The 10,533-nt window shown below is 36.4% G+C and overlaps 1 protein-coding gene across 1 annotated transcript; it reads right to left on the bottom strand.

The window, feature by feature from the left end:
- Positions 1–747: 747 nt before the first annotated feature.
- Positions 748–8,393, bottom strand: LOC132309097 (protein FAR1-RELATED SEQUENCE 5-like). The gene is made up of 4 exons (XM_059807449.1): positions 7,117–8,393; positions 6,684–6,963; positions 6,228–6,392; positions 748–891 (listed from the first exon to the last, which is right to left on the bottom strand). The coding sequence occupies exons 1-4, from the start codon at positions 8,391–8,393 to the stop codon at positions 748–750; spliced, it is 1,866 nt and encodes a 621-aa protein (XP_059663432.1).
- Positions 8,394–10,533: the final 2,140 nt, after the last annotated feature.

Raw genomic sequence — 10,533 nt, 5'->3', positions numbered from 1 at the left:
TAAAGGTACAACTCTAGAAATAATTTAACATGCATCCATTTACATTATTTCTTTCTACCATATCTTGGAGGTGGAATAACAAAGTCGTCATCTCCCGGGTCAGAAAAATTTGACAAATTAGAATCTGATTTCAGATCTGGGTCATTCACAATAGAGGCAATTTGCTCAGCTAGAACCTCATATGTTTGTTTAGCTTCATTCACTTTCTCCACCTTACACCATCTCAGATAAAGTTAGTGGATTTCAGGGTTAATCTGACCAATGATGGAATACATATCTGATGTACCTGCCAGCTTCATTTCAAGTGAACGTGGTCTTGGAATGGCTAGACCTGCTCGTCTACACTCTGCAACAATTACACTCCTCGCATTTGTTAACTCCTCATACTTAATAAGTTATTCCGGTTGCCATTCAGCTTGAGACACCTGTGGAGGTGGACGGCCTGCATGAGGTTGAATATCTTGTACTACCTCACCTTCACTTTTTACCACTTCAGCATGGCAGTGGGCATTCCATCTGCTGAAGGCCTCAACAGCGTCTGCATAACTAGTATAAGGATAATACTTTGCATCAGGATACCCTCGTGTCTGTGCCTTCGCGTCTGCCAACTTCCTGTATATTCCCACATTCCGGCCCATGAAAACAACATAAAACCGACGTGCACCCATTGCTTATACAGAATATGTGATGTGAATATGAGACGAAGGATATGGGGATGAAGAATCCCTGAATATTTAAACTTCAAGTTCAGCAATGGGTAAATGTAACTCGCCTCTTTAATGTTCTTACCAAACAGTAATTAATTGTCCACACAACTACCAGTGTAGGTGCAAAGTAATTGTCCAAACAAACCATAGACTCTTTACAGTTTTTACCAACAACTTCACCAAACTGAATTATTTAAGGTGCAATAACAAATGCAATCTACATAAATAAAGTTTCAAAAGTCTTTCTAAGATCACATAGGAAGCAAAAGATTTAAGTTCATATATGTTCATTAATAACATATTTGTAGCAAACGAAATAACTGCACTAAATTTTTATGTCCTTTAGAATGTTCTGCTCTGCCCATTTCCGACACTGTTATTGGTGACATGTCTAATTCATGTTTTCCATTGGCACAGGGGACATTGTGTAATGACCCGGTTATTTCCTTCCTTTTCTTTTTCCTTAGAATTTCACGGATGAATTTTTTTTCGTTGAAATTTCTTGTCTGAGTTTAGTTTCTCGTCGCTTAGTGTCGTCTCGAGTGCTCAGAAATGGTTTTTGAGACTCTTTCCTTTGGATTGACAACTTCCTTTGAGGACCGAGTCATTTCCATATTTTTTGTTTTTCGACACTATTCACTTTTCGTCATTTTCCCTATTTTGTCATTTTCCCTATTCTGTCTTTTCCCCGTTTGTCACTTGGTTGGCGTAACCTCACTCCTTGTGTTCGGAGTTGGTTTTTGACTTCATGTGTCTTTATTCTAAGTAGTTTCCACGAAATACGTATCTTTACTTTTGCAAGAAAGTACTCTGATTGCTCCCGGTGTCCATAGGGGCATGGATGCAAAGTTCTTTGGAATTATTTTCTTTTCTTGGGGTGTTTTTTGTAAATATCTTTTGAAGATATTTTATTTTAGGGGTTTTTAAGAAAATATTTTTGGAAGATATTTTCATTCTGGGGCATTAGTGCAATTAACCCTTTTTGGAGGGGCCATTTTGCAATTAGTGAAAGTTATTGTAAAATACTTCGTCTAGATCTTGGATCCTCATACAGGATTCATTTTCACTTTTCACCGACTCTTAAATTCTTGGAATTTCCTTCTGGTCATTTTTCTTCAGTTTTAGGGTTTCTGGCTCCGGTTGCCGCCGAACTTGTTCGGGGCATATCTCTTTGCTCGGAACTCAGTTTTTGACGCCGTTTCTTCCATTATTCATATTTTCTCATTTTGAATCTTTTTTGTTCACAGAGTTTTGCCATTTGAGCGCATTTACTCAAATTCCACTAGTCCGGACCTAGCGGGGCCCGTTCGGGGCACTTTTTGAGATTTCTTTAAAAGGAGGGTGAAATATTTCATTTTTCATCTTCCCCACTCACCTTGCACGACCAAAGCTCCTATGGCAGCCCAAGGGAGGCTGCCACCACCTCTCTCCTCTTTTGAACTTCATTCCTTTGTTAAAAAGTTGAAGTGCCTTTACATTTTGTGTTCGTGTTGACTACGTGCACCATTATCCCTTATTAGAAACCATTTCTGACCAAATTTTGAGTTCGGGATTGAGGTCAAGTTTGGATTTTCATGGGGCTTCTTGGGGATTCATATAGATCGTGTTGTCCCCGACAAAACCTAGGAGTTTCGTCGGATTCGGAGCCGTTTCAATTCGGTGGGGATTTGGGATTTTCATCTCAAATTGAAGTAGGGGATGTTTTAGGGTTATATTAATGTTGTATTGATTGTTAAATGAGCATATACAACTTGTGAGCATGCCTTGTTCAAGTTATATAACTTAATTTAATTATTTTATTTGTTTAAGATTTAATTCTCATGATGCTAGGCAACTTAGAATTAAATTGTGGCATGCTAGAAATTTAGGCCTTGGTATGGTGGTTGATATATATTAAATTGGGGTTATTTGAATAAAAATTGTAAATTTTATTTAATATTTATCTTTTGTGAAAGTTTAATTCACCTAGTTGTATCAAGTATGGAATCAACTTGTAATGTGATATTAAAGTAGGCCTTGGTGAGTTCTTTAACATATATTAAATTGAAGACATTTGGATATGTTTGAAAATCTAGAGAAAAATTAATTAATGAGCTTAATTAATTTTATTTTAAGTGTGTTGGTCACTTAAATTAATATCGGAGGTAATAGGTTATTAATCCCTTGAAACATAGTCCGTTTAATCACCTTGTGAGCATATTACAAATTTGATGTAGAATTATTACTTGAGGCATCTTGAAATGGTAATTGGACTTAGCATGATATAGACTATTATTGACTTGCATAGCTTGTTTAGATATATCTTGTGTGGGTGTATAGCTTGTTAGAATATTACAATTGTTTACCTTGAAAGCTAATTACTGAATTAGGACTTATTTAGTACTTGTGGCTTAGTGTGGTAATGTGGTTCAATTGTTGTAAAATATTCTTGTTTTGGTGTATAAATTGCATATTGGAGGTTTGACATGTCACATGTTATCTAGACTTGAATTCTATGACATGGTTTGTGTGGATTCAACCTTATTTGTGCATGGAAGATGGCTTTATGCATTAGTGGATTTGGTAAAAGTTTAGTCTAACTTATTGATTTTTGTATAAGTTTTGGACTTATTAATTTTGGAAAGCTTGTAAGGACATATTTCACGTGATGACTAGGGTTTGGCTCTAGTACGGAGACAAGAATCTTCTAAGTCATAAGTGCGTACTAGGTAGTACCTTGTGGGTCGTAATTGCCCGGAATAACTTATGCATGTGCGCACTAGGTAGTGCCTTGTGGGTCGTAATTACCCGGAAATACTTGCTTGGTCTAGTGACCACATGTCCTAGTCTTTCTACTATGATTTCGCATTCAATTTCAAGTTGTTAATCATGGATTACTTGTAGCTTGAGAATTAATGTTTGCTTTGGATATTTGAATCTTACTTAGTATACTTGAAACTGTAAACTTGTTTTGTGCATTTAGATCTCATATAGTGTACTTGAACTTGTATGCTTGCTCTGTGAGTTTAGATTTCATTTAGTATGCTTGTGCCGTGTATACTTGTTTTAGGCGTATCTCTTTTAGCTTAGTATACTTGTGTTCGTATACTTGATTTACGAGATTTTCATATAAAATGCATACTTGTGTAAATATGCTTAGACATTGCATGACTTGTCTTAATGTGGTTTAGTATACTTGAAAATGTATGCTTGTATGTTGTATAACGTGTTTAACATTATTTAGTATACTTGAGCATGTATACTTGTATGCCGTTGTTCACTTTAAATTGCATGAGTAGCTTAGGATGCTCCCTGAGTCTCATTTTGATATAGACGTTAAGTGGCATGAGCCCCTTTGACATGTTTCACCTTAAGGTGATATAATTGTAAAATGCTAGGTCGATGCATGCTCATCTCCTACAAGTAGCTTTATGTTACTCACCCACGTAGTGGGGACATTTTTCAGGTACCGGGATCAAGATTTGGGATTCACATCATGCTTGGATGATTTGTAGACTTGAAGTTCTCATTTCATGTAAATGTTGACTTGAAATGCCATTTATAGCTTTATATGTCAAAATGTGTAAATTTGATTCTATTTTTGTAATGTGTACATAAGTACATTCTTTACAATGTATTTGACATGTATGAGATGAGGCCATAAGCCAATGACATCTAATTTGTATCCTATGTAACTTTTAACTTCATGAAATATTATGAAAATATTGAAAAATGCCAAGTCATTGTCTCACCATGGTTGCATCGGGTGTAGGAATTCCATTTTCATTCTTTCATAGGGTCTTATAAATCATGTTTGAAGTGTGGCCAAGGGCCAAACGGTCATTTGACCCCGTTTTGTATTTTTGGATTCCGAGTTTTCATTCTAAGTTCCATTTTTGCCTTTTTACCCGTTGGGGGGTCGGATTTTGTATCGGTGGTATTTTTAAGTCGTGGACCATTGTAGCATGTCCAAATAGGTAAGTTACGTTTGCGTGCATGGTCGTTTCTGAGCAAAACCTTATTGTTTGTGTTTTGAGCTTCCTATGGACTCATTTTGAAGTTTTGTTGCATAATCTGATTTTAGGGCACTTTGGGGTTTTTCTTCGGGAAATAAATTCCGTTCTTGACATGGTCACTTAGAAAACGTAATTTTAGGGGGGGTTTCTTCTTCGTGCTTTTCCAAAAAATGTCGTCTTGGTACCGGAAATCCCGTCCAAAGTTCAGTTTTTCTGCTATGCTATAGCAGCTTTTTTTTAACTTCTTGCCCTTTCCTAATCTAGGGGCATTCTGGGTACTTCATAGTGTTTCTTTTTCATTTTCGTTCACAATCCGGGTAGAAAACATGATTTTAGGGGGGGTTTCTTCTTCATGTTTTTACAAAAAAAATCATCTTGATGCCGAAAACAACTCGCAGATCTGGAAAATCTGGTCGCCCCAGGTTTTTCAGGAAAAAGTTCTGATCTAAGGGGGCATTTCGAGTATTTCACTTGAAAAATAAAAAATTCTTTTGACATGGTCATGTAGAAAACATGATTTTGGGGGGGGGGGGGGGGGGGGAGGTTTCTTCACAACTTTTTGCCAAAAAAAATGTCATTTAAGCCCTCAAAATCCCATTTGAATTCGGAAAATGTGTGCAGGCCCTGCTCATACTTGAAACCCAGAAAGTCTAATTTTTTGAAACTTTGAGACTTCATATCTTCATCATCTGGACTCCAAATCAAGTGATTTTTGAGTCTAAGTTTATTAGTTTTTGTTGGTCTATATAAAGGTATGCACAGTGGCATCAAATTATATCTGAAAAGACCATTTTACCCCTTGTAAAGTACCCTTGCCGCACTGATTTTAAACCCAAAAGTTGGTTTTTATGAAACTTCGACATTTCATATCTTATTCGTCCGGACTCCGAATCAAGTGATTCTTGATTCTAGATTCATTAATTTTTCCTAGTCTATCTAACGGTATGCTCAGTTGCATCTAGTTTGGTCTGAAAGGACCATTTTAACCCATGTAAAGTACCCTTGCCGTATTGATTTCAAACCCAAAAGTTTGATTTTATGAAACTTTGGAGTTTCATATTTTCTTCATCCGGACTCCGAATCAAGTGATTCTTGAGTTCATCTTGATTAGTTTTTCGTTATCCTTCCAATGGTGTACTCGGTGGCACCCGAGTCCATAATTTTTAGAAATGACTATTTTACCCCTGGGGGCTTATTTGTCATATTTTTGGTCTTTTGCTTCCGCATCAGTTCTCATTGAGTTCCACGACCTCATGGAAGGTCATTTTGACTTCTTAGAGTCTTGTTTTCTGTTTTTGCTTCCGCATATCGGATCCATTATCGGGTCAATCTGCGGTTCATCACAGGACACGCTGGCCTAAAAACCAGGGTCGTCACACATTGGGGCAACATTTAATTGATGTACACCTTCTACATGAACTTCCTTTTACTATCATGATTTACAAAAAACAATACAACAGTTGTTTGTAATTTCAACAGCAAATTTATTAAAAATTTGGGCCTTATGCATATAATATACACTTACCAGTTTCAACGTGAGTGGTTCTTCATATGCTGATGGGGGGGTCATTATCATGGGTTCACCAAAATAAGCTGCACGAGGGCTATTCTCATATTCCTGGGATTGTGTTGAAGGTCCTGCCCTATCAAATTCTTCGGACATGAATATATGTGATGGAATTTCAGCACCCTTCAAACAATCAAACCATCAACTCAAGTGTTATGATGTACATATAGTTTTGGATAGGTGAAACTTAGAAGAACACTCACATTGTGTAAAATATATGAAAGGATAGTAATACAAGCACTGCAACCTGCCACTCCGGCAACAATGCCACCATTGGAATTCTGTATAACACGATATGAGGAGTTTGTTGTTTAAAAATTATATAATGACAACAGAGATAAAATGATAAACATAACAGGGTAAAACCACGCACATAAAGCTAAATACATACATGATAAGGCTAAGGGTATGTACCTCTAAATTACGGTTGTCAGTCTTTTTCTTCTTTCTAGTGGTTTTTTCCAACACAGATACGAACCTACACCTTCTTCCTTTCGATGTATCTTTGGTGGCAATCCCCTTCAGATTCAAAATTGGAATGCTTTGCACAATGTCTTTGGTGGCAACCGTAGGATTAGGTATTGATCCTTCGGCAATTTGCTTCAAACTACTAAGCTGCATCAAAACATTATTGAATCCATCATGGCTAAGAGATGCAATGGAAGATATTTCTGTAAGCTGACGACAAAGTATTCTGTGCCGTCATCTCATCTAAAGTCTAGGATCCGTCAGCACATCTGTGCCAATTAATTCTTCCAACCTGCCGTCCTTCGCATTTCTTGTCCACCTTTTCAAAACATATCGGCTCAGTATTTTGCTCACACACATCTTATCTCTGAGGACTTACAGAGTATGGCTGCACATGACACCCTCCATTTCAAACTTTCCACAAGAACATGACAAATGGTCATCACGTGTCCGTATCACTCGCCGCATCACGTTTTGATTATACAACTCAACTTCATACACATATTCCCCGTTACCATTGTCATTGCAGTTCAGGATATACTGACTCATACAAGCTATTAATAATTGTTCCTGAAAAAGTTCAAATATGTTAGCAGTGTACACATGTCCGGTGTGATCTAATATGGGAGATCTTGCTTTCATCCTAAGCATCTTCTGGACCAAATCATATTCAGCTTCATACTCCTTGTACCTCTTGTCGTACAACAACGTGTCGAAATGCTTGAAGAAATCTGGAAGTGCATATTGTCTAGATAAGTACTGTTTCAACCCACTGTTGAAGCTTTCACTTAGCTGTGTGGTACGCATACCAGCAGACCATACATTTTTTACGTATGCCTTGGCCAATACATGTTTCAAACGAAACAAGTTAGCCAACCATGTATTATTCTCCACACCAAATTCCCTTTCCATCAAAGACCATTCCTGTAAAAACTCATCATGCTCCTCAATGTCAAACATGAATTTGGAGATCACACTTTTTATGCCTTTCCCACCAACAGACATGTTGCCGATATGCTTTTGTGCATTAAGCATAAGGTGCCACGTATACAAATGGTGATTTGTGTTGAGCATTACTTCTGCTAATGCCTTTGCCATTGCTGCGTCTTGGTCAGTCAATATTGTCCTGGGCACTTTGTGGGACATTGCATTCAAGAATGTATTAAACAACCAAGCAAATGAATCCGCCGTCTCATCATACATGAAAGCGGCACAAAACACACATGTCTGCCGATGATGGTTCAAACCAAGAAAAACACCCAAAGGCCAGTTACCTTGGACAAGTTTATACGTTGTATCAAACGTAACCACATCTCCAAAATGGCCATAATCTGATATCATTTTCGAATCCGCCCAAAAAATATTAGTTATCATTGTATCTTTATCCAGTTGGACAGCATAAAAAAATGATGGATCTTCCCATGACTGAGTTTGGAAATAATTCATGAGCCAACCCGCCGCTCCACACTCTAGCTCATTCTGCCTTCTTGTCCTAATATAATTTTGTACATCAACCTTGGTGTAGCCAATTGCTTCTCTACCTCCAACTTGCCTAGAGCTTAATTCGAAGGCTTTACGAACTGCTATTCCAGAATCACAAGCCAACTCCACATCAATACCTTGCACTGAGCTAATTTTTCGCTGCGATGGCATCATGTGCGTGCACTGCTACATGATGAGGGGATGGTTATGACTTTCTTCAAACTGTTTTACAACGAAATTTTGCAAACCCACATCATACCTTACTAACATGCGTGCACCACAGTTTGTGCGTGTTTCAGCCCTTGATTTCTTTGTTTTTCCGTCTCTCTTGTCCTTACTTCTTAAACCTTCCTTGCTACAAACAAATAACCTAGATATTATTTTTCCATCCTTCCAACTTTTATTTGCATACTCCTTCCGAATACTAAAACCGACTCTGCCACCATAATTGTTCTAAAAATCATACGCCGCATCTACAGAATCAAACTCCATTTCAAGACATGGTTTCCATTGTACTTCATTTTCCTCAGAATCTGATTCGCTATCTGTATCTTCAATATTAATAGTTCCATCTTCCATATCTTCAATATTAATAGTTCCATCTTCCATGGCCATAACTTAAATATAAAACCTACAAATGTAAGCATAACACGTAAGTATTAGCATAGTTCAACTATCACCACATTTCACTAACATGTAGCAACATTTTAATAAATATAACATCAAATATTTTACCTAACATCTGCACATCAAACTGATAGAATAATATAATGCATATCCACATATGCATACACATTTCCAACATGTGGCAGTACTTATATGAAGTTATCATACAAAAAAAAAAAACCTAACATACTTCAACAGAACCTCACAAAGGCAATTCATTTACAATGGGAATCAAATGAAGTTTTGCACCGAACAACATATCAACACTTCAATAAATAAATCATCACATCTTCTAAGTACCATCTTGACATAAATTTAAGTGATACAGTAATATAATGCATATCCACACTTTCATACACTTGTGCAACATGTGGGAAGCAAATGAACTTTTGAACTGAACAATATAACCTTTTAGAAACAGGTGTCAAGAGTTTACTGAATAAACCATGACATCTTTTACCTAACATATATTCATACACTTTTCCAACATGTGGCACCACTTATATGAACATGTCATACAAAATTATTCCTAACATACTTCAACCAACCTCATAAATGAAAAGCATTTAAAGTGGGAACCAAAAGAACTTTTGAACTGGACAGCATAACCTTTTATAAACAAGTGTCAACATTTTAATAAATACACCATCACATCTTTAATTGGACAGTATAACCTTTTACAAACAGCTGTCAATAGTTTAATAAATACACCATCACATCTTTCACCTAACATCTTCACCTAATTTTAACAGATAGAGTAATATAATGTAAGTCCACAGATTCATACACTTTTCCAACATGTGCCACAACATATATGACTATGTCATACAAAATTATTCCTAACATACTATCATAACTTTTGAACTCAACAATATTACCTTTTACAAACACATGTCAATAATGTAATGACTAAACTATCACAACTTTAACTTTTACCTAACATCATGACCTAATTTTCACACATTGAGTAATATAATTCATGTGCACACATTCATACACTTTTCCAACATGTGGCACCACTTATATGGACATGTCATAAAAAATTATTCCTAACATACATCAACTGAACCTCATTAAGGCTAATCATTTCAAGTGAGAAGCAAATGCACTTTTCAACTCAACAACATAATATAATTCATGTGCACACATTCATACACTTTTCCAACATGTGGCACCACTTCTATGGACATGTAATACAAAATTATTCCTAACATACATCAGCTGATCCTCATTAAGGCAAATCATTTCAAGAGGGAAGCACATGCACTTTTCAACTCAACAACATAACCTTTTATAAACAGGTGTCATAAATGTAATGAATAAACTATCACAACTTTTACCTCACATTATGACCCGAATTTAACAGATTGAGTAATATAATACATGTGCACACATTCATACACTTTTCCAACATGTGGCACCACTTATATGGACATGTCATACAAAATTATTCCTAACATACTTCAACTGAACCTCATAAAGGCAAATCATTTCATGTGGGAAGCAAATGCACTTTTAAACTTAACAACATAACCTTTTACAAACGGGTGTCAATAGTTTAATAAATAAACCATCACATCTTTTAGCTAATATCTGTTCATACACTTTTTCAACATGTGCCACCACTTATATGAACATGTCATACATA

Source organism: Cornus florida, unplaced genomic scaffold (genome assembly GCF_030987335.1).
Source record: "Cornus florida cultivar Cherokee Brave unplaced genomic scaffold, ASM3098733v1 CherokeeBrave_3.0.0_Hap2_Chr05, whole genome shotgun sequence".
NCBI lineage: Eukaryota > Viridiplantae > Streptophyta > Magnoliopsida > Cornales > Cornaceae > Cornus > Cornus florida.
Note: the sequence above shows the minus strand (reverse complement) of the source record. Positions and strands in the feature narration are given on the sequence as shown.

Bases quoted from the DNA above. Each gene is read 5' to 3' on its own strand.
- LOC132309097 (XM_059807449.1), bottom strand. From the start codon at position 8,393: ATGATGCCATCGCAGCGAAAAATTAGCTCAGTGCAAGGTATTGATGTG. The intron at 6,964-7,116 runs GTAAGTCCTCAG...ATGACGGCACAG, and splicing joins GTCATGTGCAGCCATACTCT to AATACTTTGTCGTCAGCTTA. The intron at 6,393-6,683 runs GTACATACCCTT...GATTGTTTGAAG, and splicing joins CTGACAACCGTAATTTAGAG to GGTGCTGAAATTCCATCACA.